This window comes from Nyctereutes procyonoides, unplaced genomic scaffold (assembly GCF_905146905.1).
Source record: "Nyctereutes procyonoides isolate TBG_1078 unplaced genomic scaffold, NYPRO_anot_genome, whole genome shotgun sequence".
NCBI classification, from domain to species: Eukaryota; Metazoa; Chordata; class Mammalia; order Carnivora; family Canidae; genus Nyctereutes; species Nyctereutes procyonoides.
The window spans coordinates 10624339-10650384 of NW_026575024.1; the positions used below are offsets into that span (position 1 = coordinate 10624339).

Here is a 26046-nt window from a genome sequence, read left to right on the forward strand (position 1 = left end):
GTTCAAATTCCAAATCATATAGTTAAGTGCCCAGTGAATGTTAGCTGTTATTTTGCTTGGAATAAAAACCAAACTTCTAGTCTACATCCTACTTGATGTGTTTCCAACCTCCATAAATCTCGCCTTGTTCTACTTTCCTCAACTGTTCACAACCCACTCGCCTCTTCAGTATCTTGAACATTTTAAGTTTAATTGCCTTAGGGTCTTCCCACTGGTTTTTCTCCCAGTCAGGGATGTTCTCCCAAATCTAACTGGCTCTTTATCACCATTTAGGTTTTGGGTTTCATGTCAAACCCTCTGCAAAGAGCTTTCCTCTAATTCATCTACCCAACATAGATCCTCCTTCACCACCCCCAATACACCAGTTTCGTGTCTTTTATGACTCTTAATGCTACTTCGTTGATTTGGCTCCCCCCATTTACATGTAAATTCCAAAATGGGAAGTCTCTTGTTTATCTTTATCCCAGAGTTTAGAATAGTAACTGGTACACTTGATGTTTGTTAAATGAAAAGGGGGAGGGGGGAGGAATCAAGTTAAAAATCCCATCTGAATGTAAAAAAAAATTGGCTATGATATCCAGAGAAAACAAAACTTCAAAGAATTAAAAAAAAAAAATCTGGGTCCTGTAACAGACACTAGTCATATCAACAGCCCAACTTTTGAAAAAATCTTTCACTAATTTGAGAAGACACCAGATTGTGTCCCAATTGCAGACCTCAGAACTCAAATACCCAGCCATTTTTGCAGCTGGGATGGAAGCATGGGACTAGGCCCTCCCCACCAGATGCACCTCAGGAGATTGACTCAGAAGAGCAATCCATGTCAAGTGATTCTGCTTCCTGTCCCCTGAGCAGTGGCCAAAGTGCTGGGCTCTCTGGAAGAGCAGTGAGGCTATTCTAGCAGTTTCCTCTAGAGCTAGATGGGGCAGCATAGCAAAGAAAGTGTTCTCAGGTCAGATCTGTGCATGGTTTGGGGCATCACTCTTGGAACTACAGCTTCAAGGCTGTCCCCAAGATTCTCAGAAGCACCTCATCTTATTTTCATAAGCCCCTTTCCTACTTAAGCAGCAAGAATCACCTGCTGTTGTTACCTGTCCTATAGAGAACCAAGTTTGGGATGCCCGGGTGGCTCAGCGGTTGAGCATCTGCCTTCTGCCCAGGGCATGATCCTAAAACCGTGGGATTAAGTCCCGCATCGGGCTCCCTGCATGAAGCCTGCTTCTCCCTCTGCCTCTCTTTGTGTCTCTCATAAATAAATAAATTAAATCTTAAAAAAAAAAAAAAAAAGAGAACCAAGTTTGCAGGAACTACCAGAATTGTTTAGGAAGTCAATCTTTAGAACAAGCAATAGTGCCCATGTTTGTCCACTTTCTTGTTTCTTGGTATTTAGCAGAAACAGCTTTTGTCCTGGAAGTAAGAAGCTGAGACACGGGCCAGCCATCTTTACTCTGCTCTCCTGGTCTCAGTTATATATTTCCACAACTCCTTGGGAAAAAGTCACAAAAAACCTGCTCCATCTTTACAAAAAAGGTTGAGGCATACCCATTCAAAACATGGGTTACAAAAACAAAACAAAACAAAACAAAAAACAAAAAACCATGGGTTACAATGTTTCACAGTTAAAAGTAAGGATTATCCTAATTTTTAATTTGATGGTTAAATAATACCATCCTTTTATGTTAAGAGTCTATGTCAGAGGTTACAAACTGATGAGTAAATCTGACCTGCAAGGGCTTTGTCTGATCCACAAGCTGTTAAACTTAAAAAAATTATAGCCAGAGATACAAAGATTTCACATTGGGGCAGCCCACGTGGCTCAGCGGTTTAGCGCCAGCCCAGGGCGTGATCCTGAAGACCTGGGATCAAATCCCACGTCAGGCTCCGTGCATGGAGCCTGCTTCTCCCTCTGCTTCTATCTGTCCCTCTCTATGTCTCTCAAGAATGAATAAAATCTTTTAAAAAAAAAAACAAAAAAAAACAAAGATTTCACATTTACATCTGTCATTTCTCAGGAATATAGACCTGGATGCGACAATCAGCTGGAGAGCAGAGACCCTTTTGACAAGGCATGTATTCTTCAACTTACCACAGATACCGACCAAATCTTTTTTTTTTTTTTTAAGATTTTATTTATTCATGAGAGACACAGAGAAAGAGGCAGAGACACAGACAGAGGGAGGAGCAGGCTCCATGCAGGGAGCCCGACGTGGGACTCGATCCCGGGACTCCAGGATCATGCCTCAGGCCGAAGGCAAGCACTCAACTGCTGAGCCATCCAGGGATCCCCCCAAACCTTTCAATTTTGTATATAGAAGTTAGGCAGACTACCTGTCATTTTAAGAAAATATTGTTTAGTAAGTAAACATAAAAACACCTACATTTTGTGCTATTATGAAATACTGGTATAAAATAGATTAAATCAAAATAGAAAAGGCAAACTGAAGGGGAGAGATGAGTAACTGTTTGGTGGTGTAACGTTTCAGCCATGCAGGATAGGGGGTTCTGGGATGTGTTACACGGCATGTGCATGTGGTTGACAGTACGTACTGTACACTTGGAAGTTAATGAGAGGGTGAAAGCTGTGTGTTTTGCCACCATAAGTAGAATCAATATTAATTGATGTTAATCACTGCATTAACCCAAGTTGAAAAAACAGGACAAAATAACGCAGAAAAAGGACTTGATGAATTCAGCAAAAACTTACCAAACTATAAAAAGAAGGAAACTTCTTTAATCTGATAAAGAGTAGCTACAGTAAAGTAACAAGTAATATTGGTCAAATAGTCAAAAGTTTTTCACCTTAGATAATGAAGGAGATAAAAATGCTTACTATTCCACTTTAATTCAAAACTGTATTTGGCATCCTTGGCCAGTAAGAAAGTAAAAGAACAAACTGGATAAGGAAGAAAGGACAAAGGAGGGCAGGAGGTTGAGGCTCAGGCTTGAAGATTCCAAAGCAAGCCAAACCACAGTAAGACAGAGTACAATCACTGCAAGAAAAAAAAAGTCTTTTTAAGCCAGCAATTTATGAGAAAACTGACAGAATGCTAAGGTAGTTTCCTTTACCTTACTAGAAATATCTTTGATATTAATTTGAAGTATTCAATAGAATGACCCTTTCCCATATAATTAAACTAATTTACATTTTTAGACATTTCTGTAGAATATATGCTATCATTTGAAGTAGAGAGAAGACCCAGTGTCTTAGTAAATAAACTGTCCTTAAGTGTATCACCTGTGATCAATTCAGGAAGACTAAGTTTACTACAACTTGCCAAGCATTAAAATAGACGATTTAACATATTTTTTGAGGGACACCTGGGTGGCTTAATCGGTTAAGTGTCTGCCTTTGACTCAGGTTGTGATCCCGGGGTCCTGGGATCGAGTCCCACATCAGGCTCCCTGCTCCATGGGAATCCTGCTTCTGCCTCTCTGTCTTTCATGGATAAATAAACAAAATCTTAAAAAAAAAAAAAAAAAAAAGTATTTTTGTTGGGGGAGGTGGAGAAAAAAAGCAGAACAGAGAAATGACCTGTCAAAACACAAAATCCTGTCACTTAACATTAAAATTCACATGTTCACAAAAACAAAAAAATAAAATTCACATGTTCAAAACAGCTTCCAAATGCTGAAAACACAAGCCACTTCTCAGAAACTGTATTAAAATCCATTAATAACTACAACATCCAATACATTACAACAGAAAAGCCCCTTATAAAAAGGAGTCCATGTATTCAGTTATTGGACAATCCCAGTCTCTCTTCCACGCATTCCTGAGGGGGAAAAAAAAAAAAAAAAAAAAAAAAAAACAAGGAACAAATGTATCTTTTGGGTAACACAGGGCAATCAATCCACATCTGGCTCCGGTCAGGCTCTACCATCCACTTCAGTACTGAGGAAATGTTCCATCGATTTTGGCAGCCCAGGCCATGAGGCCCCCCACAACATCCTGAACTGCTAAAGATTCTAACTCCTGGACTGCTGTCAAAGACTGCAGGATCTTCACGGCTCTCTGGGAGTCATTGCCCAGTTTGCAAATCACATAAACTGGGAAAGCTGCCCCTGCCTGGGCGCCCTGCTTCCCTTCCCGGATTGCGTCTCCTAAGAGTTTCAGGCTCTCCGCGTCCCTCCGCTCCAAGTGTTTCAAGGGAACGTGCAGGGCATGAGGCAAACGACAGATGTCCACCTCCACTTGAGGTCTGACGTCCAGCAGCAGGTGGGGTGAGCCTGAGTCCAGAAGTCGCTTATAGTCGGCGACCGAAACTCGCTCCTCGGGGCTCAGCAACTGCAGGGAGCGGCACTTATCGGTGGCCGAGGAGCCGCAGAAGGCTTCGTAGTCCTGCAGGGCAGTCACAGTGGGCCGCTCGCCGCAAGCCGCGCAGTCGAGCCTGCGGCTCCGAAGCTGAATACAGCGAAATTGGCCCCTGAGGGCATCAAAGATTAACAGGCTGCGACTGTAAGACGGACCCAGACCTGCTGCGATCTTCAAAACTTCCAGCGCCTGCAGGCAGCCCAGGACCCCGGTTACGACACCGAGCACCCCGCCGTCCGCGCAGCTGGTCACAGTCTCCGCTGGGGGCGGCTGGGGGAACACGCAGCGATAGCAAGGCCCGCCGTCGTAGTGGTACACGGTGACTTGGCCCTCCCAGCGCAGGGCGCTGGCGGACACGAGAGGCCGGCCGGCTAGCACACACGCGTCACTGACCAGATAGCGAGTGGGCGCGTTGTCAGAGCAGTCGGCCACCACGTCGTAGCGGCGGACTAGGCCTAGCGCCGTGGCCGGCGTCAGCGCTTGCGCATAGGGCACGCACTCTACCGCCGAATTGAGGCGGCGCAGCGACGCAGCGGCCGAGAAGGCCTTAGCCTGCCCGGCCAGCGCCTCGCCGTGCAGCACCTGCCGCGCCAAGTTGCTCATTTCTACTACGTCGTAGTCCACAAGGCCAAGGCGGCCTACGCCGGCCGCGGCCAGGTACTGCGCCAGCGGGCAGCCGAGCCCACCGCAGCCCACGACGAGCACCGACGCGGCGGCCAGGCGCAGCTGTCCGCGCACTCCCAGCTCCGGGAGCACCAGCTGCCGGCTATAACGCAAAATCTCCTCCCGAGACAGAGCGGCCTTCGGCGGCAGGGGTGACGCCGGGACCAGCCGCTCTGGCGCCTGCTCCGCCAAAAGAGCCGCTGCCAGTCTCTGCTTCAAGGAACTCAGCTCCTCCTCACGCCGGGCAACCTCTGCCTGCAGAGCGAGCACCTCCTCCCGGGAAGCCATGGCGCCACTCCTGGAAGCCGTCCTGAAAGGCATTTCCGCTTCCGGCCTGCCGTCTCCTAGCGACTGGAATAAACTAAAGCGCGGCCCCGGAGTTTGGGGGGAAAAGTGAGAAGTAGACATGAACCTCACGAAGAAACGCTCAGGTTCAACATTTATGTTTCACAGTTCCTGAATACTTCCAATGGAGCCACGAAGAGAGCTTTAGGAGAACTAGAACCCTTCCCCTAAACACACACACACACACAGAGCCCGCTTCCCCCCCTCTTTCCGGATTTGGTACGGTCCGACCCGTCCCCTTCCCGCGCCGCGTTGACGTCATTCCGCTTCCGGCGACTCGCGCAGTTCCGCGATGGCCTCCGAGGAAGCGAGCGGTAGCCCTCGTAGGTCTCGGCGGGAGCCGGAGGGACGCGCCCCGCGACAGGACAAGTATTCGGTGCTGTTGCCTACCTACAACGAGCGCGAGAACCTACCGCTCATCGTGTGGCTGCTGGTGAAAAGCTTCTCCGAGAGGTAGCGTGCCCGGCCTCCCTCCCCGAGGAGTGAGACGAGCTGGCGTGGCCGGCCCGGGTGTCGGCGGTTGGCTGCGCGAGGCGGCTCTGCGCGGCCTGCCTTCGGCTCTCGAGGGAAGCCCTGGAGAGGAGGCCACCCTTGGGGCGAGCAGACGCGGATGCTTCTGGGGTTGTCTCGGGGTCTCATGCCTGCCCTTGGGTGTTGTGAGACACCCCGTTTATTGTACACTCCCGTCCCCCTCCCCCTCCCCCTTCCCCCGTGTGCTTTCTCTTGTTTTCTTTCTTTTTTTTTTTTTTTGGTCGGGTTGGGCACCCTTTGGTTTGCAGCGAGGTTGAAAGCTTGACCTCCCTCTTTTACTCCTAGGTGGTCAGGATGCGGCAGGAGCCGGGAGTCTAAATGAGCACGCTCACTCCCGCCCCCGTGCCGAGTGCTTATGTAAGCATGAGGTTTGATCTCTGTGGGTTAGGGAGCTGCTGCTGCTGCTGCTGCTGGGCTGGGCAACTTCGTTGGTCACTCGTGGATGTCTGATAACGGTCGTTAGAAACTGGAGCTTTTAGAGTTTGAATTTGAAAGCGTTATACGATATATTTTAAAAAAAAAAATTTTTTTTTTCCCCCAGAAAAACCCTGGTATCGGTAGAGAAGTAACTTGTTTTAGGGTTGCACCAGCGGGATCATGGGTGGGACGGATGGATCTCTGAAGGCCTTTCCATTATCAACACGGACCAACTTAGGAAATTAACTTTTGAAAATGAGACCATATTCCACATGACTGTGTTGTAACGTAACCGGGTCATCCCTGGACGCAGATTATTTCTAGGACTTTTTTGTTTTCCCCTTGTTGACGTGTGCTTTACAAATGAAAACAGGGGCTTTGTTCACACGGTATTTTCCAGCATTTAGATAAGGGCTCAGCACATGGTGGGGGCTTATCTATTAGAAGAATGTTGCAACAAATAACACCCATACTTTGACTAGTGTACTGGGGATAAAGTCTTCAGGATAGAATTGCTGGGTCAACAGATGTGCTTAAAATTGACAGTTATTGGGATCCCTGGGTGGCTCAGCGGTTTAGCACCTGCCTTCCACCCAGGGCGTGATCCTGAAGACCCGGGATCGAGTCCCACGTCCAGCTCTCTGCATGGAGCCTGCTTCTCCCTCTGCCTGTGTGTCTGCCTCTGTGTGTGTGTGTGCGTGTCTCTCTCATGAATAAGTAAGTAAAATCTTAAAAAAAAAATTGACAGTTATTATACAATTGCTTACCCCCCCTCCCTCCAAAAAAAGGTTGTACCGACTTAGGCCTGTCATTGGAAGAGTGCCTGTTTCCCCACTAACCAGTCAACCCAAGCTTTAGTGAACTTAACGTTTTTGGAAATGCTACTCTCCAAACATTGCTGTTTTGACTATAATTATTTCATTGGCATAATTATCTCAATGTGCCTGGCTCCTCATAGTTTTTTTTTTTTTAATTCATACCTTTTCTCCTCTTTTTAATTATCTTTTTATTTTGGTTTCTATAAGCACTTTCCACAGAGAAATTGTCATATCGTCAGTCTTGTTCAATGTGTCTTCTGAGTCTCACATATTTTTTTGCCTTAATCAGAGATGTTTAATGAAGGAAACAATTTTCATTTCAGATGAAGTCAAATTCCTTTAACTACCTTACCCTCAGGTGGTCTGGGCACCTTGAAGTGAAAGTATAATTTGCTAACAAATGACTTCATTTGTTTATGAAATTTGGCTCTTTCAACATAACAACTAGAGTCAACATCTTACATATTTCTGCTTGTAAAGCAATTGCCCAAAATAAAGCCCCTCGAGCAACTGAAGTCCTGGTATTTACTCTTAACCCATAGGCTGGGGTTGAGTTTAGCTTTCTTCCTAGTTTGTTAGGGCTGATTTTTTTTAAAGCATTTAACTGTGGAATGTGTTTTCTGGTCAGTTTTCTTACATGTTTTTAGTATGGACCAAGAGGAAACAGTGTTGCAGGAGTTTGGTGCGCTTCGCTTCCTATAGTTTCCCCGTAAGTTTCCCAATAAAGTAATTAAAAAAAAAAATCTTCTAAAACAGGGTAGGGGAAAAAATAGTGATCACATGTACAACCAAGTATTGTGTTGGCTTGTTTTTAGAATAGAAACTATAACATAAAGTGAATGGAAAGCCCAGAGAGAGATGTTTATTTTGAAGCACATTGAAATCTTATGTAATTCTGTGTTTTTGTATTTAATAGTGTGAGATAATGGGTACAGCTATTTGAAATAATGGTGTAAAAGATTGACACCATTTTATTTTATTTTTTAAAGATTTTATTTATTTATTCATGAAAGAGAGAGGCAGAGACACAGGCAGAGGAGGAAGCAGGCTCCATGCAAGGAGCCCGATGCAGGACTCTGTCCTAAGACCCCGGGATTACGACCTGAGCCAAAGACAGATGCTCGACTGCTGAGCCACCCAGACAACCCTATGTCACCATTTTAAAGAGGGTTTTTTTTTTTATTTAATTATTATTATTTATTTATGACAATCACACAGATAGAGAGAGAGAGGCAGAGACACAGGCAGAGGGAGAAGCAGGCTCCATGCACCGGGAGCCTGACGTGGGATTCGATCCCGGGTCTCCAGGATCGCGCCCTGGGCCAAAGGCAGGCGCTAAACCGCTGCGCCACCCAGGGATCCCGAGGGTTTTTTTTTTTTTTAATGGTGAAATGAAATCATATTTGTTCCTCATTATGTTATTTAAATCTATTTCGGATTAAGTTTAAGAGAATATTCACTCAGCTCAATCAACTTGAGATATCTTCTAAATGTACTTTTGAAATATTTTTTATAACTAAGATTTGATATTAAGGTTATACAATTCTATTTCTAAAGTCTGTAAGTAAAACTGTGATATTATATATATAATTGCTCTGAGTTTTTAAACTAAAGAGTATGTTTTCTGAGAATTTTTTTTAATATCTCAGGACTTCATCATAGCATTTTTCAGCAACATGCTGAGTTTGGAGGTGAAATACTAAATGCTTGACATTTATTTCATTTGGTAATTGAAGTTTTCCTTAGTGATTACTCTGACAAATTCCCCTTATGCTCGTAAGAATAAAGAATTAGTAATTTAAAAATATTTTTTAATTTGAGAATGTTGTCTCCACAAACAATACAAACTTTCACTTTTTTTAATTTTAGTGGAATCAATTATGAAATTATAATCATAGATGATGGAAGCCCAGATGGAACAAGGGACGTTGCTGAACAGCTGGAGAAGATCTATGGGTCAGACAAAATTGTAAGTCGTGAACATTTTTTTTATATCACTTGTGTTTGTCTAGGGGAAAGATGAGAAATGTCAATGCTTAAATTCAATCTATTTTTTTTGGAAACTGAAACAATAGAAAGCATTTTATATACTTGGAATTCAGATGCATTTTCATTGTGCTTATTAAAGTTTTATATGCCTTTGGTTGTTGGGTCAGTCGTAATTTTACAGCAAAGTAGTCAACCTTTGTTTTTTTGTTTTTAAAGATTTTATTTATTTATTCATGAAAGACACAGAGAGAGAGAGGCAGAGACACAGGCAGAGGGAGAAGCAGGCTCCATGCAGGAAGCTGGATGTGGGACTCGAGCCCGGTACTGTGGGATCACACCCTGAGCCAAAGGCAGACGCTCAACCGCTGAGCCACCCAGGTGCCCCAAGTCAACCTTTAAATAAACTGTTTTTATAACTTACTCTGCAGATAAGTTTCCTTGAAGGGCAAAATTAAAGCATGATACTGAATTGATAAGGAATGTTACTGAACTAGATTGCAATTAGTAATGCATGTCTTGATCTTTCTGGCTCCCTTTTTCGGAACTATAAAACCTTGTTAGCTGGGAAGGGTGATTGTTTTCATGTGGAATTTGGCATTTCTATTTTTCAGAGCACTTGCCATCTTTCTTTTTATCTGTAGAACAGTTTTACCAGAGTGGATTGACTTTCTAAGTCTTAAATTTTAGATTTTCCCACAGTACTTTAAAGGATGTTGTTTTTCTACTGGAGTAACTTAGATGTAGAATTCATTTTATAATGGCTTTATAATTTTTGTTTTTGATCACTGGTTTATTTTTATAATGGTTTGTATTTATAAGTGTTTGAATATACTTGTGAGCTCAGCTTTAGATAATTCTTAGGCTAAAAGCATTCAATTAAGTCCAGATTTAATTAGAAAACACATGCTAGGCATTGGGTATTTTACACATAGAGTTTTTCAGTCTTGGCACTATTGACATTTGGGACCTAATTCTTTGCCTTGGATGGGGGGTAGGGGCTGTAATAGGACATTTATTTATTTTTTATTATTTTTTTAAAAAGAGATTCATGAGAGAAAGAGAGGCAGAAATACAGGCTGAGGGAGAAGCAGGCTCCCTGTGAGGAGCCTGCTGTGGGACTCAGTCAGGACCCCGGGATCACACCCTGAGCTGAAGGCAGACATTTAACCACTGAGCCACCCAGGCATCCCTGTAATTGAACATTTAAATCATCCCTGGACTCTACCCACTAGATGCCATTAGCAGCCCTTCTCCCCAAGGTGGCAACCAAAATGTCTCTTGAGTAGCATCAAATGACCCCTTTTGGGCAAAATTGTCCCTTCCTCCCAAAAGAGAACCATCAGTATAGACATACACAAAAATCTCTTGGAGAACCTTTATTGATATTTGCATTTTAAGAAAAGGCAATTAAGCATTATAAAAAGCTTTCACTGGGTACACATGTTCTTACTTAATCCTGACAGTGAAATAATTTTTGTTCAGTTGGATGAGGTGGTGGTCAGTGGGAGCAGTTTAAAGGAAAGATGTTGACTCTTATACACGTGATAATAAATCTCTTCTATGCTAGTTATTATTTCCATATCACACATGGGTAACTCAAAGATCTATCACACCTCCAATCGTCTGAATATCTCCTGATGTACAGGAGGAGATTAAAAATTGACAGATTTTCAGCCTTCTAGTAGTAACAGGTTCATTTTTTGGTTAACAGTTCCCCAGTTTTTCTTTAGAGACTGTGAACCAATGCACTAAATCACATTTGTTATTATATAGAATACTCTGAGTTATATGTTATTTAATCTGGGAGCATCAACCTGACAGTATTTTGAATACTTTTGTCAGAGAACTTCATTCAGCCTTGAGTTGTAATTGATTGGTTGATCCTAGGGTATGTCTACTAAATTGAGCTTTTTAAATTCTAAAACAATGTGACCCTCAAAAAGTTCCATTTTTCCCATCAAGCCCATAAAATTCAAAATAATGAGGAAAAAATTGTATCAGGATTAGGATTTTCCTGTATTACCAGGGAAATCCCGTTCCTTCATTATTTTATTACTGACCTTTGAATCATTTAAACTAGAAAATTATTCCCCCCAACAATATCAAGCCATGCTGTGGATGGTGCTTACTTGCTTTTAGGTGTGTGTGTTTAGTTGGGAGAGGAGATGGAGAAAAATTATTGAAGATTTCTTAGAATATCAAAATATTCAGCATGGATGCTTTGTTCGCTAGTCTTTCAAACTGGTTAAAATGAATATTTCAGAAAACAAAGTTGTTTTTTCCCTTTAACCTAAACTGAGATGAGAGTTTGTCACTTTCCAAGGTTACACAGCTAACAGTGAAGATGGGACCCTAGAAAAATTGAAGGTACATATCCTGTATTGTTAACCAGGGTTACTGGGCAGGAGGGTCTGAGATTAGGCTTCAGCCTTTCCTTGTTGAGCGCATCTGTTACACCTGATTTAGGTCATCTGTTTCAGCCTCCAACTTGAGATTAGTTTAAGTCACCTATGTTATTTCATAGTTTAGTATTTTTACAAATTGTTATTTTAACAAAATGTAATATATGTTCATTAATTTAAAATGTCTAACACAACTGTGGGATTGAAAGATTGATTTCTGTTGTTTATCCCTAAGTACCAAAATATTATCTAACAGAAAGATCAGTGCCTTAATGTACAAAAACAGCCTTTCTTAGCTGAAGATTTGTTTTTCTTTTCATTCTTCCTTTCAACTTTTTGAATTTGAGAGTGTGGTCCACTCAAATACTGTGTGATCCTAGGTTTTCTAAAGTGTCATCAAGATTTTTTATGACAAGTACTTTATACAAAATAATTTTTTTGTTAAATTATAGCATCACATGAAGTATCTCATAAGCAGTTGTGGTAAGCATTCTTCAAAGTATGTCTTGTGCATACTTTCTGTGAGCTCACAATGGTTCTCCTTATGGTGCGTTTCACTACTTTATGCCATCCTCATTAACCTGAAGGGGTGGAAAAGGGAGGGGATGAAACTAAGGATTGGAAAGTAAAGCAGTGAAACAATGGGAACTTTTTATTGCATAATAAATGAAAAACTACATTCTTGTTATAAAATGAAAAAGTTACTGATAGAACTGAAGTTGCCTTTGATGAGCATTTTTGTGATCCACCTCCTAGTCCCTTCTCCAGGGGAGACCCCAGTCAGCAAGTTGGTGTGGGTTGCCTCAAACCTTTGTGCATATATGTATGTGTGTCTACATTTGTAGAACTAGGCAATGTAGTGCTTTTTGTTTTTAAACATAAATGCAATCTGCCTCTATCATTCTGTTGATTTTTAATTGTAGCTGAGAGATTTTTTTTTAATTTTTTTAAATTTATTTATGATAGTCACACAGAGAGAGAGAGAGAGAGAGGCAGAGACACAGGCAGAGGGAGAAGCAGGCTCCATGCACTGGGAGCCCGACGTGGGATTCGATCCCGGGTCTCCAGGATCACGCCCTGGGCCAAAGGCAGGCGCCAAACCGCTGCGCCACCCAGGGATCCCGAGATTTTTTATCACTAAATTATCTCATTCTTTTAACTCTTCCATAATACTCTATCATATACAACATGATTTATATTTTATAAAAACTTGAGAAAAAATTTTTCCAGTAGGAAAAATCTAAGAAAAGGATTATAGAAAATCTAAGGTGAACTTTAATGGATTTGTTTTCTTTAAGGCAGATACCAGGTCAATATTTTGTCAGTAACTATCAATCAAAATCAAAACCTAACATAACTTTTTTGATTTTATTCACTGAATGTCTAGTTTTCTATATAAGAGCTAATTGAGCAGGAGTGTATTTTATCTGCGTTCCTCCCCAAGACCTACAGGAGTTTGCATGAAGTTAAAAAAAAGAAATTAACTGGTTGAATTGAACAGAAAATACTTTGTTTAGAGATTTGCAGTCTGAGGTAGCCCTCTTATACCCTGGCATACGCAGAAGGGGACAAGATAGGCTCGGGAGTGAGTTTGTTTGAGCCCCGTACCTCAGAAACTTAGAGTCAAAATCTTGGCATTCTACTTTTTCATAAATTTCCAGACAAAAGAAAAAAGCTAAACAAGTAAGTCAAGATTTATATATGAAGCAAAATAATAATAATAATAATAATAGACTAAGTGATTGACAAACAGTAAGAAAAGAAAAAATATTAGTTTTCTTGTTAGGCATCTAATTCTTAAAGTCATGTCATTGGGCCAGTAGAGAATGTAATGAGGTCTCCAAGCATAAAGTCAGGATAAGTTGATGCAGTGATGGCAGCATTTAAAATCATAATAGGAATTCAAAGAAATAAGTGTGCATACTCTTGCATCCAGTGATTCCGCTTTTATCATGCCAATTACAGAAATAACAGGATTTCTGCAAAAGGATATATGTACAAGTATCTTTATTGTAGCAATATTTATTTATTTATTCATTCATTCATTCATTCATGAGAGACACGGCGGGCGGGGGGGGGGGGGCAGAGACACAGGCAGAGGGAGAAGCAGGCTCCATGCAGGAAACCCGACGTGGGACTCCAGGATCAGGCCCTGGGCTGAAGGCGGTGCTAAACTGCTGAGCCTCCCGGGCTGCCCTATAGCAATATTTATAATAGCAAATACCTGGAACCAACCTGACTACCATTAAATACTGACCATATATTGTCTGCCTTGTAACCTTAAGCCAAAGAAAAAAGAAATCAACATAAATAAAATCACAACAGGAATTGAGAAAACAAACGTGGCTATCAAGTACTCCAAGAAGTTATAGGATAAATGAGTTAACGGGATGCCTGGGTGGCTCAGTGGTTGAGTGTCGGCCTTTGGCTCGGGGCGTGATCCCGGGGTTCCAGGATGAGTCCCACATCAGGCTCCCTGCATGAAGCCTGCTTCTCCCTCTGCCTCTCTCATGAATAAATAAATAAAATCTTAAAAAAAAAAAAAAAAGAACAAATGAGTTAAATCCTTGGTTTTCTTGGGGAAAGAATCAACAGATAATGTTCAAAATGATAAATCAAGTAATAGACATAACATTGTTTATATACTATTTTCTGGTGGATAGCTCCAGAAAAAATGTTCAGAATATGACCTGCAGAATTAAAGTGAAAGAATGTTGTTTTTCCAAGCTGTTAAACTATTTGATTTGTTACTAAATATTTTTTTGCTTTGGCAAAAAATGTTAAGCATACTTGGCTGTAAGGTCTAATAAGTGCACCTATATTTTAATTTAAAGGAATAAACACCTATAATAAAGGTTTTTTTGTTTTCTTGGGTTTTTTTGTTTTAGTGTTTGTGTTAAAATGCCATTTCTTATTCTTGCAGCTTCTGAGACCACGGGAGAAAAAGTTAGGCCTAGGTAAGTAGAACCTCTTACCCCTCATACCTGCTCCTTGCCTTGGTTAAGATTTTCCAGTGTGTATTTTCCTAATTTGGAACAAGGCCAAAATACAGTGACCTCCTGTGATGGTTTTTAATGATCTTAATGACATCTAAATAGTTTCACTGGAGTTGCCTGTATCAGTCAAGGTCCACTTGGGAAAACAGAAACCACTGTCAGTCTTTCAGTACAGGGAATTTAATACGAAGAATCTGGTTACATAGGTGAAGGAATGCTGAGAAGCCAAATGGAACAGTGAGGCTACTCACTAGTAATAGCCAGAGGTTGCTTCCATCCTAAGAATGGAGCAACAGTTGGAAGAGATGGTGTTTTTGGAGCCCAGGAACCTAGGCTGTTTAGAAGGGGGGACAATGATGAAGTGGGGGATCCCTGGCGGAGCTAGTGCCATGGAGGATATCCAGTCATTGCTGGGAGGCAGGGTAAGGAGCATGGGGGCACATTTAGACTTTTCCTTTTCTCTCTCCTAGAAACTATCCCCTCCTGCCTCCCAAAACTATCCAGTTGAGCCAATTGAAGACACCACCTGGGAACTGTATTTCCATCAATGTAGAGCAGATTAGGGAAGGGCCAGAGAAGGTATCTGAGTGGAAATGTTTTGGACCAGCACACCACTTTAGCCATTAATCTTTGAAAATTTCTTAATAAGTTGCAAAAAGTTGTTCTTTATTTTTAAAAACTTTTCTAGTTTTTAAACAGGGCTATAGAAAGTCTCAGATGAACTAAGTCATTCTGAGATGAATATCTCAGTGCCTTGATTTCTGTTGTTGGTTACAGTTGCTTATGTTGAGAAGTGGTATAATTTCACTGAAAAATTGGAAGCACAGTTCTTAAAAATTGAGTATTTGCTGTCTTGAAGACCATCAGTTCTCATGTATCATCAGGTGTTCTGAGTATCTGAACCCAGAGGTTCTTTGAGATTGAAATTATCTGGGACCTGCCATGAAAGCAACCAAGAATTCCTGACCAGTCAGAGGAAATCCAAAAAGCTGTGATCCTCACTTTTTACCAAAAGAAATTAGAAGAGTTCAGCCTTGTTATACTGTGGTGGTTTGGAACTAGAGAATGCGGGAAGCCCCAAATCCCCACTTATCCTTATCTGCCAGGTCCCTGGGGACCTTTTAGGCAAGGAGGTGGCTAAGTAATTGCAGGCTGCGCCTTTGACCCCAAATACCAGGCCAGGGCTCTAGTGTACTAGGCTTACAGTGTAGATGACACTCAGTGGGTAGCTTTTGTGGAAATCGGCCAGGAGTGATGGGAAAAGCAGAAGCAGGGAAATACTTGTTAGCTGGGGATCCAAGCATCAGAAGGTGGTGCTTGGGACTAAGGTGAGGTTGGAGATGAAAGAATGGAACAGAGAAGTGTAGTTAATAGAGAATAAATAAAGATTTAATTATAGTTTAGTATTGCCTTTAAGGAACTAATGATGCTTTTCAGATGCTTAATTTCTTCCCTGTTCAGGTATATATTTAAGCATTTCTGACAGTTTTCTTTAATGGATATATATTCATTTTTAGGAACTGCGTATATTCATGGAATGAAACATGCCACAGGAAACTACATAATTATTATGGATGCTGATCTCTCACATCATGTAAGTGGTATCTTTCTTTATTAGTTATTCATCATAGTCTAAGCCTGCTTTACTCATCTAATGTTTATTTTTTCTAAATTTCAGCCAAAATTTATTCCTGAATTCATTAGGTAGGTATTTTTAATATTTGAAAGAATTATAATTCAAATCATTTATGTTAATTTTGGACTTATTTTCATTTTTTACTAATTAAGAATGCACATGCTATTTTAAGTTTGCTGTCGGAAATGAAACCAACATGTAGATCTGAGGCTCATAACTAGAGATATGTGACTAAATGAAATATTTTCGGGATAGTCAACAGATAATTCCTTTATTATCTAATCTAAATTCTCCCAGACTACAGGAAAAGATGGCAGGTGACTTCCCTATTAAGGGAAATTTAGCCCTGTATCAAAGGGTAAAACACCATGAATAAATAGGGTTTATTCCAAGAATGCCAGAATGGTTCATCATTAAGAATTCATCCATATAACTTATTTGTCACATTAACAAAGCAGTATGGTTAAGTCTATAGATAGTAAAAGGTGTAATTCAATAACTGTATTTGCCACTTCTAATAAAACCTTGAAAATAGAAATAAAAGGAAACCACCTAAATTTGATAAAGACAGCCCACTCCTAACACAGCCATCTTACTAAATGATGAAATGTTGAATCGTTAATAAATGCATCAAGGTAGACATACCAGCTGTTACTATATATCATGTAGACATTTTAAGTGATGTGAGAACAAGAATTTAGTGTAAACCTTAATAAAGCATACAAAATTGTATTTTGCAAGCAATGTAGTTGTATTAGAAAATCCAAGACATTGGGATCCCTGGGTGGCGCAGCGGTTTAGCGCCTGCCTTTGGCCCAGGGCGCGATCCTGGAGACCTGGGATCGAATCCCACGTCGGGCTCCCGGTGCATGGAGCCTGCTTCTCCCTCTGCCTGTGTCTCTGCCTGCCTCCCTCTCTCTCTCTCTCTCTCTCTCTCTCTCTCTGTGACTATCATAAATAAAATAAATAAAAAATAAAAAAAAAATCCAAGACAACTTGAAACCACTCAGAATAAGAATTTAGAAACTGTTGTATATTGAACTAAATATACTAAAACAATTAGGTAATGTTACTCTCCTATTTCAGTTACTTCAGCAAGATCTCATTAACAGATGGGAAGAAACTCATTCTTTTCCTTGCCCATTAAACCGCTATGTAATCTGGCCCTTGCCTCCCTTTCTGAGCTCATCATTGTGCTCTTCCCCTCCACTCGCTGCTTCGGGCATACTCCTTCCATTGCTGTGTCACACAGGGTGCTATGTTTTTTTGCCTTAATATGCTCTTACCCTGGGATCCCTGGGTGGCTCAGAGGTTTTAGCACCTGCCTTTGGCCCAGGGCATGATCCTGGGCTCCCGGGATTGAGTTCCGCGTCAGGCTCCCAGCGTGAAGCCTGCTTCTCCCTCTGCCTGTCTCTGCCTCTCTCTCTCTCTCCCCGCCTCTATGTCTATCATGAACAAATAAATCTTTTAAAAATAATAAATAAAATGCCCTTACCCTGCTCCTTAATAGCCAGCTACTTCTCATCCTTTGATCTCTGCATAAAGTCACCTCAGAGACATCTTCTCTGCCTGTATAATCTAATTCCCAAGAGCCCCTTTGACCTGAGAAGGAAATGGAACCAGGGGAATAGAAAATGTGTGGAAGATACAAAGAGGCCATATGTAGAAGAAAGACCAATGGCTAATAAACCTGAGGGAAGACACCCTGGGATGTTGTCAGGGAAACACGAACCGAGATAACTGTGGCTGTATTTTATAACCTGTTAGTTTATCATAATTACAAACTTAAAGAGCAGCGCATCTAGCACAGATAAAATGGCAGGAAATGGACACACACAACTATTGCTGGAGGAAGCATGAGTTGCTACAACCTTTTTGGAAAGTAATTTCTGGTGATAACTGTTCAAAATACTTGGAACATTTGTTTCCACTTTGGGTTGTATAAGCACCAGGATAGATATTTGTAAGAATGTTGCCACACGCTATTCATTGTGGTTGTGGTGTTGGGGGGTGAGAAGACCCACCATGAAAACAGCCATACAAGTATATGGGTCCAGTGTTCTCTGGGATATTTTTGCAGCTATTAGAAAGAATGTCTTTGTGGACCTATAGGATATCCATGATTTCCATTATGTATATTGTTAACTGACAAAAGGCAGAATGTACCTTTTGGGGTTCCAGTTTTGTTAAACATCCAGAATCCCTGGGGTTTATATGTATCTTCATTTCTCTGGAAGGGGAAAGGTATGGCGAGTTACCAGGCTGTTTTAGCACTGTTTACTTAATGGAGCCAAGAACAGAATGGAGGGGGATTACGTTTTAGGATGGTTTCACATGGTGCAATCAGCAAATACGACTATTTTTTAGTTTTAGGAATTAATAAAGGAAAACAGGTTTGAAAAATCTTACTTTGAAAGATTTCTCAGTGATATAGTTCATCTGTTTTCTTGGCATTGTTTTTCTTGGCAAATCTTAAAAGTTCTTGTGTAGCTCAAGAAAATAACTATTGAAAGGTCAATAGCTTTTTCTAATTGACAGCTAATTTATTTTTTTTCAACAGGAAGCAGAAGGAGGGTAATTTTGACATTGTCTCTGGAACTCGCTACAAAGGAAATGGAGGTGTATACGGCTGGGATTTGAAAAGAAAAATAATCAGGTATATACACATGCTGCAGTTTCTATAGTTTTTAGTGTAACTATTGGAAATTTGTTTTTGACGGGCATTTGAATTACATTACCATGCTCCCTTGGGATTTCTGGGATCAGATAGTAAACTTCCAATATGGACTCCCAGATAGCTCCTTATGTACAATTTTTCCCATGATTCAAGTATTTTATTTTGGATATTTTTCACTAAGGAAAGTCAGCATAAATCTTTGAACCTTTGTTAGAAATGGACTAATTAAACAAAATTAATTTTACTGGACCTTCAGCTTTAAGTGAACCTATTTGTATTTTCAGACTAAATAAGTGGTCTTTTTATATTTATGTGCACACGTGTGTGTGTATGTGTGTATAATCATTTTAAATGAATGAGACACTTTATGATTTCAATTTTTACTAAGCAGCATAAAGTAGGGAGGCTTCGAGGTTAGACCTGGATTAAAATCCTGACTGTCATTTAATTCCTGTGTCACTTAGCATAATATATTGTACCTTTTCTGGCTTTACTTCCCTCAACATAAAATGGAAACAGAAAACAGTTTCAGTTTCTATTATTATATCAAACTATGTTAAAGTTTAGTGACTTAAAACAAGTATTTTCTCTCAAGTCTGTGGCTTGGCTAGTGGCTCTCTGGGTTTCACCTGGGCTCGTCCATGCAGCTTCTTAAGCTGGAGGGTCAGCTGAGCTGGAAGATTCAAAATGTCCTCATTCACATATCTAGTAGTTGGATCTGGTTGTTGTCTGGAGCATCTCAGTTCTCTTGCACCTTCTGGAAAGCTAGACCAGCTTCCTTACATGGCATTCTAAGGGCAGCATCTAAGAGTACCAAGGCTGCAGCAGCAAGACCTCTTGAGTCTTAGGCTCCAGGGCTAACAGCATTATTGTCTTGGCCAAGGCAAGCCCATAATCAAGGGATGGGGAAAGGAGAATCGAAAGACCCACAAAGAATTTCTGACCATATTTAACCTATAGCACCTTTTTGTAGTTGTTGGGAAGATGAGATCTATTTTAGCCTATAAGGGATCTATGTCGCTTACTACTTAATATATGACAGCATACCTTTATATGTATTCTTACTAGTATTAGTGCTTTTTATTACTCTTTTCATTCTTATGGAAGATCCTGTTAATCTCAGTTCTGACTGTTTTAACTGTGGAACCTTGGGCAAGTCTTTGAAGACCTGTAAGAGTCTCAATCTTCAGTGAAATGAAGGGGTTGGATAAAACTGGTTTTTAATCCTGCTGAATATTGGAATCACATAGAGAGAAAGTCATACATGACTGTTCCTTGTCATTTTCCCATTCTCATGCACACACTGTAGACTGGATCTGTCCCATTCTCATTCACACACTGTGTGAATGGATCTCCATGGGCGGGGCAAAACAGTATTTTTCACAGGCTCTCTGTATGATTTTGTTGTGCGGCCAATGTTGAGACCAACAAGTGAGTGATCTCTTAGGCGCTCTGAATTTGGTCATTGCAGCTCTTATTTAAAATTAGGGAGTCCCAGTCAGAGACCCTTTACAATTTTTAGTTGGATTATTAAGTTGTATTGAGTAGCGTTTGTCATTAGTTGTTAATGTCTACTCTGACTTAGAGTATATACTCCTGAGAAAGATTATGTAATCACTTGCCCACAAACTCATTTGTGTAGACTAGAATTTGAATCCAAGCCTGTTTGACTCTTGCTGCATTTTAATGTTAAAAACCCCAATTTAAAAATACATTCGCTTGATAGAGGTACAAATATATATGTATACGTACACCTATATATACATATGCTCACTTTCCTTTGACTAAACCCATTTTGAGGGGTAAGCTGTATCCTAGAATTATTGTTATTGGAAGCAACTTGAAAGGGAAAATGTTTTTGTTAGCCATTATCTCAGCTATATCCCTAACCATGTTATCTGTATAGAAATAATCTTTCCTAGGGAGGCCCTTGGTAGTTACCTAGGCTTTGGAGAGAAGCTCTTCTTTCCAGTCTGCCCCAGAAAACTTTTTTTCCCTGAATTAGAGCTCACTAAAATACCTGTAATATGAAAGTCACTTTTTCCAAGAGTATTTCAGATCTTTTTGAAATGTTAATAATAGCTATTAGTAATAGCTTGAAATTGATACTTAGTTGTGTTTGAAGTACATATGCTGTCATTGTTATAGACTGGATGTCTGCTAAAATGTATGTGTTAAAATACCTTACCTTCAAAGTGTTGGTATTTGAGGGTGGGGTCTTTGGGAATAATTAAATTTAGTGACCGTGGGGCACTCATAGTGGGATTATTGCCCTTTCAAGAAGAGACCAGAGAGCTTGGCTTCTGTTGCCCTCCTCCCCACTGTGAGCACATTGTGGGGAAGGCAGCCTCTGTAAGCCAGGAAGAGGGTTTTCACCAGAAGCCAGGTCGGCTACACCTTCATCTTGGACTTCCTAGCCCTCAGGACTTGAGAGAAAGAAATATCTGTTGTATTAGCTACCCAGTCTCTAGTATTTTGTTATAGTGGCCCAAGTAGACTGAAACAGTCTCAGAATGAACCTTTGTTCAATTTCCAGAGTGCCAGAAACCAAAACCCTTTCCCACTTACATACCTTCTTTTTTTTAAAAAGTGCCATTTTTATGCAGACTGACCTGTTGCCTGATTGAAACCCATGATCCTTTGTGCTTATTAGAATCTGAAAAGGAGACTCCAAATCCCTGGTCCCTTTTGCTGTCTGAAAGATGTTCATAGTTCTAAATGAGGACTGTTGGCAAACATGCAAGTTGAATTAAAAATCTGTTATCTTTCTTACCTAAAGCTTAAAAGAATGATTGTTTTATAGGTGCTCTCTAAATGTCCATTCAAAGGATAAAAGTCCCTATTTTCTCAAAAATGAGAATATCAGATCTTTTACTGGCTAAACTTTGTCTTCTATAAAATTGACATTTTTGTGAAATAGTGTTGCATGTGTGAATTAGTGTAGCAGTTTTAGCACTTTGATCTTCAATGTGTTTCTCTTTGTTTCGAAAATTATTTTATTTTTTTTTCGAAAATTATTTTATAAAGAAAATCTAATTGTTTTATTTAAACAGCCGCGGGGCCAATTTTTTAACTCAGATTTTGCTCAGACCAGGAGCATCTGACTTAACAGGAAGTTTCAGGTACAGTAAAAACTTGTGGGTTTATATTTTCAATTATTTCCAACTTCTTGTCTAAATTTCTTCATATACAATGACTTATTTTTAGAAACGCTTTTCATTTCTACCCTATTTTTGTTTTGGAACACACCGAAAAAGGCAGACTGAAGTTTCTTAAAAGTTGCTAATGAGGACTGAGCATCTTCTTAAGGAAAAATGTACTTTCTAAAGAGCATCAAAGACAGGGCTTAGGTTAGTATGCTTGTTAACATTCACATTGGTGCTCAGCCCTTAGCGGGGGACCCAGGGAGCCAAGGTGGCTACCCATTGCTTATTCAGAACATTGCTATCACTGGTAATATGCTCCAAAAGACAGCACGTCTTCCAGCAATTTTCTGCAATTTCTATGAATATTTATAGCACTGTCCACAGAGTTTAAAATGCTAATGTTTTGGGTGTTTTCAGTTACCTTGATCTCCAAATGTTTTTTGTTTTTTAAGATTTTATTTATTCAGGAGAGACACAGAAAGGCAAATATGTAGGCGGAGGGAGAAGCAGGCTCCCTGTGGGGACCCCGATGTGAGACTCGATCCCAGGACCCTGGGATCACGACCTGAGCCAAAGGCAAACACTCAACCACTGAGCCACCCGGATACTCCTCTATATGTTTTTAATTTTAAAAAGAAATTCTTGTTTAACTGGAACAAAGCCTCCTTCCAGGTTGGGGGGAGGGTAATTTATCTCTGAAACTGCATGTTGCCTGTCCAAACTTCATGCATTAGTTGATAATTTATATTACTTGGCATTTGCTTTTTTCCATTAAGTAATGTTAATTCTTTTGTCCTTTGTTAAAATTGACTAGGTTAAGATAGGAACCTAGGGGGAATCCCTGGGTGGTTCAGTGGTTTAGCGCCTGCCCTTGGCCCAGGGCGTGATCCTGGAGTCTTGGGATTGAGTCCTGTGTCGGGCTCCCTGCATGGAGCCTGCTTCTCCCTCTGCCTGTGTCTCTGTGTCTCTGCCTCTCTCTCTCTCTCTCTCTCTCTCTCTCTCTCTCTCTCTCTCTCATAAATAAATTAAATAAATCTTAAAAAAAAAAAAAGATAGGAACCTATGCATTGCAGGATTGAGGCGATCCTGGGAGGATACAGCTGTTACCATTTGAGGTCACAGTTAGACACCTGTCATGGGCAGATGTGCCGCCCCACTTTAGATGGGCTGCACGCCAAACATAGCCCATCAGATTTACAAAGAGAGAGCAGCTGGGAAGTCCTGTGGGTGAACCTAGTCACTTTCTTCAGGAGCTCCCTGTTATTAAGTCCCCTAAAGGGACTTTGTTTATCCCAGGTTAATTTATTTAGTAGATGTTGGGAAATAGAAACTGCTCAGACATTTATGAGGAAACACCTGTTAATTACTGGGTTTGCTCTTGTCATCTCCTTTATATTGTTGATCAATCATCATCTATCAACTCTATTGTTACAATATTTGAAACCAGTTTTCTTCAGTCAACTTTAAAAATAAATTTTAAAATTTAAAGCTAAAACCAGTGGGTGGTTCTGCTTCAAATGATTCACTTTGCTGTATTTTTACAATTTCTGGTAGTATGGTAGAAAAAAAATTTCCTAAAAGATACTAAAAATTCATTTTCAAAATTATTCTAAATTATTTACTAAATATTTCATGACTGTTCCAGTTCAGGACAAATGTATCATAATCATAAGCCGTGACAGTTTTTCTGCATACAAATGACTAATGAAAGTTTTAGGTTTATAAATAACCAGTGAACTTTCAAAAAGTCAAGATACCTGTAAACAAGTATATATCTAGGTGTTCACGTATATTTTAATTTCTCACAGGTTATATCGAAGAGAAGTTCTACAGAAATTGATAGAAAAATGTGTTTCTAAAGGCTACGTCTTCCAGATGGAGATGATTGTTCGGGCAAGACAGTTGAATTATACTATTGGCGAGGTAGGCAGACTGATGGTAAATAGTATGTTGTATTCCTCATAAAGAAACAGGTTTAGACTTCTAGTAAAAAGTTTAACTTGCATGACTATTAAATATATGAAGTCTTCTAGTTGTTTAGAATATCCATGCACCAAAGGGTGAAAAGTCACTTTCAAATTAAGTACATTTGACCTACCGAGATTTAAAACATTAATAGAAGGCACCATTCCCTTTTAAAGAACTAAAAGTTGCCGGTACCTTCTGCATCTTGCTTGCCCTTTCTTCTGACCACTCAGCATTGTGGGATGAATGTGTTTGCTCCTTTTCTTTTTCCCATAGCCAGGAGCCACTCAAATCATGAATCCATTTGCCATTTTCTATGAGTAAGTGAAGAGGACAGGAATTATGGGGACAGGAAGTGGTCAGTAATATTTACAGCTAGCTAGTGAGCTCTTAGGAAAGGCTCTTCTCTTTAACCCTGATGCCTTACTCATAGCAAGAAAATAACTAGAATGTCGTATGTCTCTTGTGGAAGTGTTAAGATTTATAACTTAACACTAAAACATAGTGACAGATTTAATGGACTACTGAAAAAATTAAGTGAAAGGCCATTTTACTTTTGGAGTATAATTTTTTCTCAAAATACAGGTTAAAACTTTGTCAACAGCTTAATATTCAGGATCATTGCTTTTCATATGGGTGTAGATTTGGTTCATATGACTTATTTTTAGGTAATGAAATGTTTAAAGATTTGGAGGTACAGTTTGCTGTAAGTATCATGTAATTCTGAACCACCTTGAAGGACTTACTATCATAAGACAAATCTTATTTGTATTGTATTGTCGTATGCATGCTGTGTTTTCTTTATGGTATTTTTGAAGACTGACTTAACGTATATATTTTTTTTTTTTTACTAGGTTCCAATATCATTTGTGGATCGAGTTTATGGTGAATCCAAGTTGGGAGGAAATGAAATAGTCTCTTTCTTGAAAGGATTATTGACTCTCTTTGCTACTACATAAAAGAAAGTTATTCATTATACTTATCATGTTGAGTTCATTTAAACATAAAAGAAGCCTGGTTGCTGATTTTTATAAAATGTACTCTTAGAGCATAAATCATAAGGTAAGGTAAATTTCATACGAATCTTTTTTTCTGAGGAAACTCCATTTTATATGTCAAATTAAATTAGAAAAATGAGCAGTGTTTTCAATTTTCATTTACATTTTGCTGTATTATTAAGACTTGTAAATAAATGTATTCGGTTTTTCAGAAAATACTGAGCTTTCATTAGAGTATGTGAGTGCAGAATTTCTTACATGGCAAAGACTTTGAAGTATATTAAAAAACTGGATTCATAGCTCATTGTAATAGATAACAGAAGTAAGAAGAATGTTAATTATATTCATGAAATATATATGGCTGTTTCTGTACATATGAAGAAGTAGACACCTCTGCCCCTTCTTTAAAAATGTATCTCAAATTTCTTAAACTAGATAAAACAATATGTTTAGGCCACAATTTCATCTGTCAAAGCAAGTTTATTTAAAATACATATTGTGAATTGGAAACTTGACATCCGTTGATTGCATAGCTACTTTTTTTTTCTATCTTCAGCAGTGCCTTCTATCAGTAGGAAAAAATATTGATGACATTGAGGCATCAGTAGTCTTGATGACTTCAATACTTAGCTGCTATAGTATTTTTAAACATCTTACTAAGCTTTAAGTGTTCCACCAGTGAGTGCACTGTTAAGTTGTTCATTAAAGCCAACACACATGTTCTGTTTATCTACCTTCTCTAAGCTAAATGTTTCAAAAAAAAATTTTAACTGTAGCATAGCTTATGGAACACATGGTATCTTTTAAATTTGTGGGAAGGCATACTTTGAGCAAATAAGCTTAAGAGCAATTTGACTTTCCTTTGCAAGGAAGAGACATCTCTAAGTTATTTAATAAGCATATTTATTGAACAGTATTCCTAATTACATTTTCCTGGCTTAATTTGACTGAAATTTAAAGAAATTTAAAATCTGATTTTTCAATTGCATTTCTAACATATCGTAATCAGAAATTAATATCAGACTATAAAACCTTTGGTGTCATTTTGAACATTACCTACTCCCATAGTTGAATCCATGGGACACATTCCAAAAGGGCCTCTACTATTCTGTGTCCCTTTTTACACAGAGCTGTTTAGCTATCCACACCAG

The 26046-nt window shown here is 39.8% G+C and overlaps 2 protein-coding genes across 2 annotated transcripts; one reads left to right on the forward strand and one right to left on the reverse strand.

Moving 5' to 3' along the window:
• Positions 1-2709: 2709 nt before the first annotated feature.
• Positions 2710-5271, reverse strand: MOCS3 (molybdenum cofactor synthesis 3). The gene has a single exon (XM_055302302.1). It carries the CDS (start codon positions 5261-5263, stop codon positions 3887-3889), a length of 1377 nt encoding a protein of 458 aa, XP_055158277.1. The 5' UTR covers positions 5264-5271; the 3' UTR covers positions 2710-3886.
• Positions 5272-5588: 317 nt separating this feature from the next.
• DPM1 (dolichyl-phosphate mannosyltransferase subunit 1, catalytic) lies at positions 5589-25410 on the forward strand. The gene is made up of 9 exons (XM_055302720.1): positions 5589-5773; positions 8956-9055; positions 14401-14434; positions 15991-16067; positions 16152-16177; positions 18670-18765; positions 21840-21908; positions 23741-23855; positions 24752-25410. Exons 1-9 carry the CDS (start codon positions 5613-5615, stop codon positions 24854-24856), a joined length of 783 nt encoding a protein of 260 aa, XP_055158695.1. The 5' UTR covers positions 5589-5612; the 3' UTR covers positions 24857-25410.
• The last annotated feature ends 636 nt before the right edge of the window (positions 25411-26046 follow it).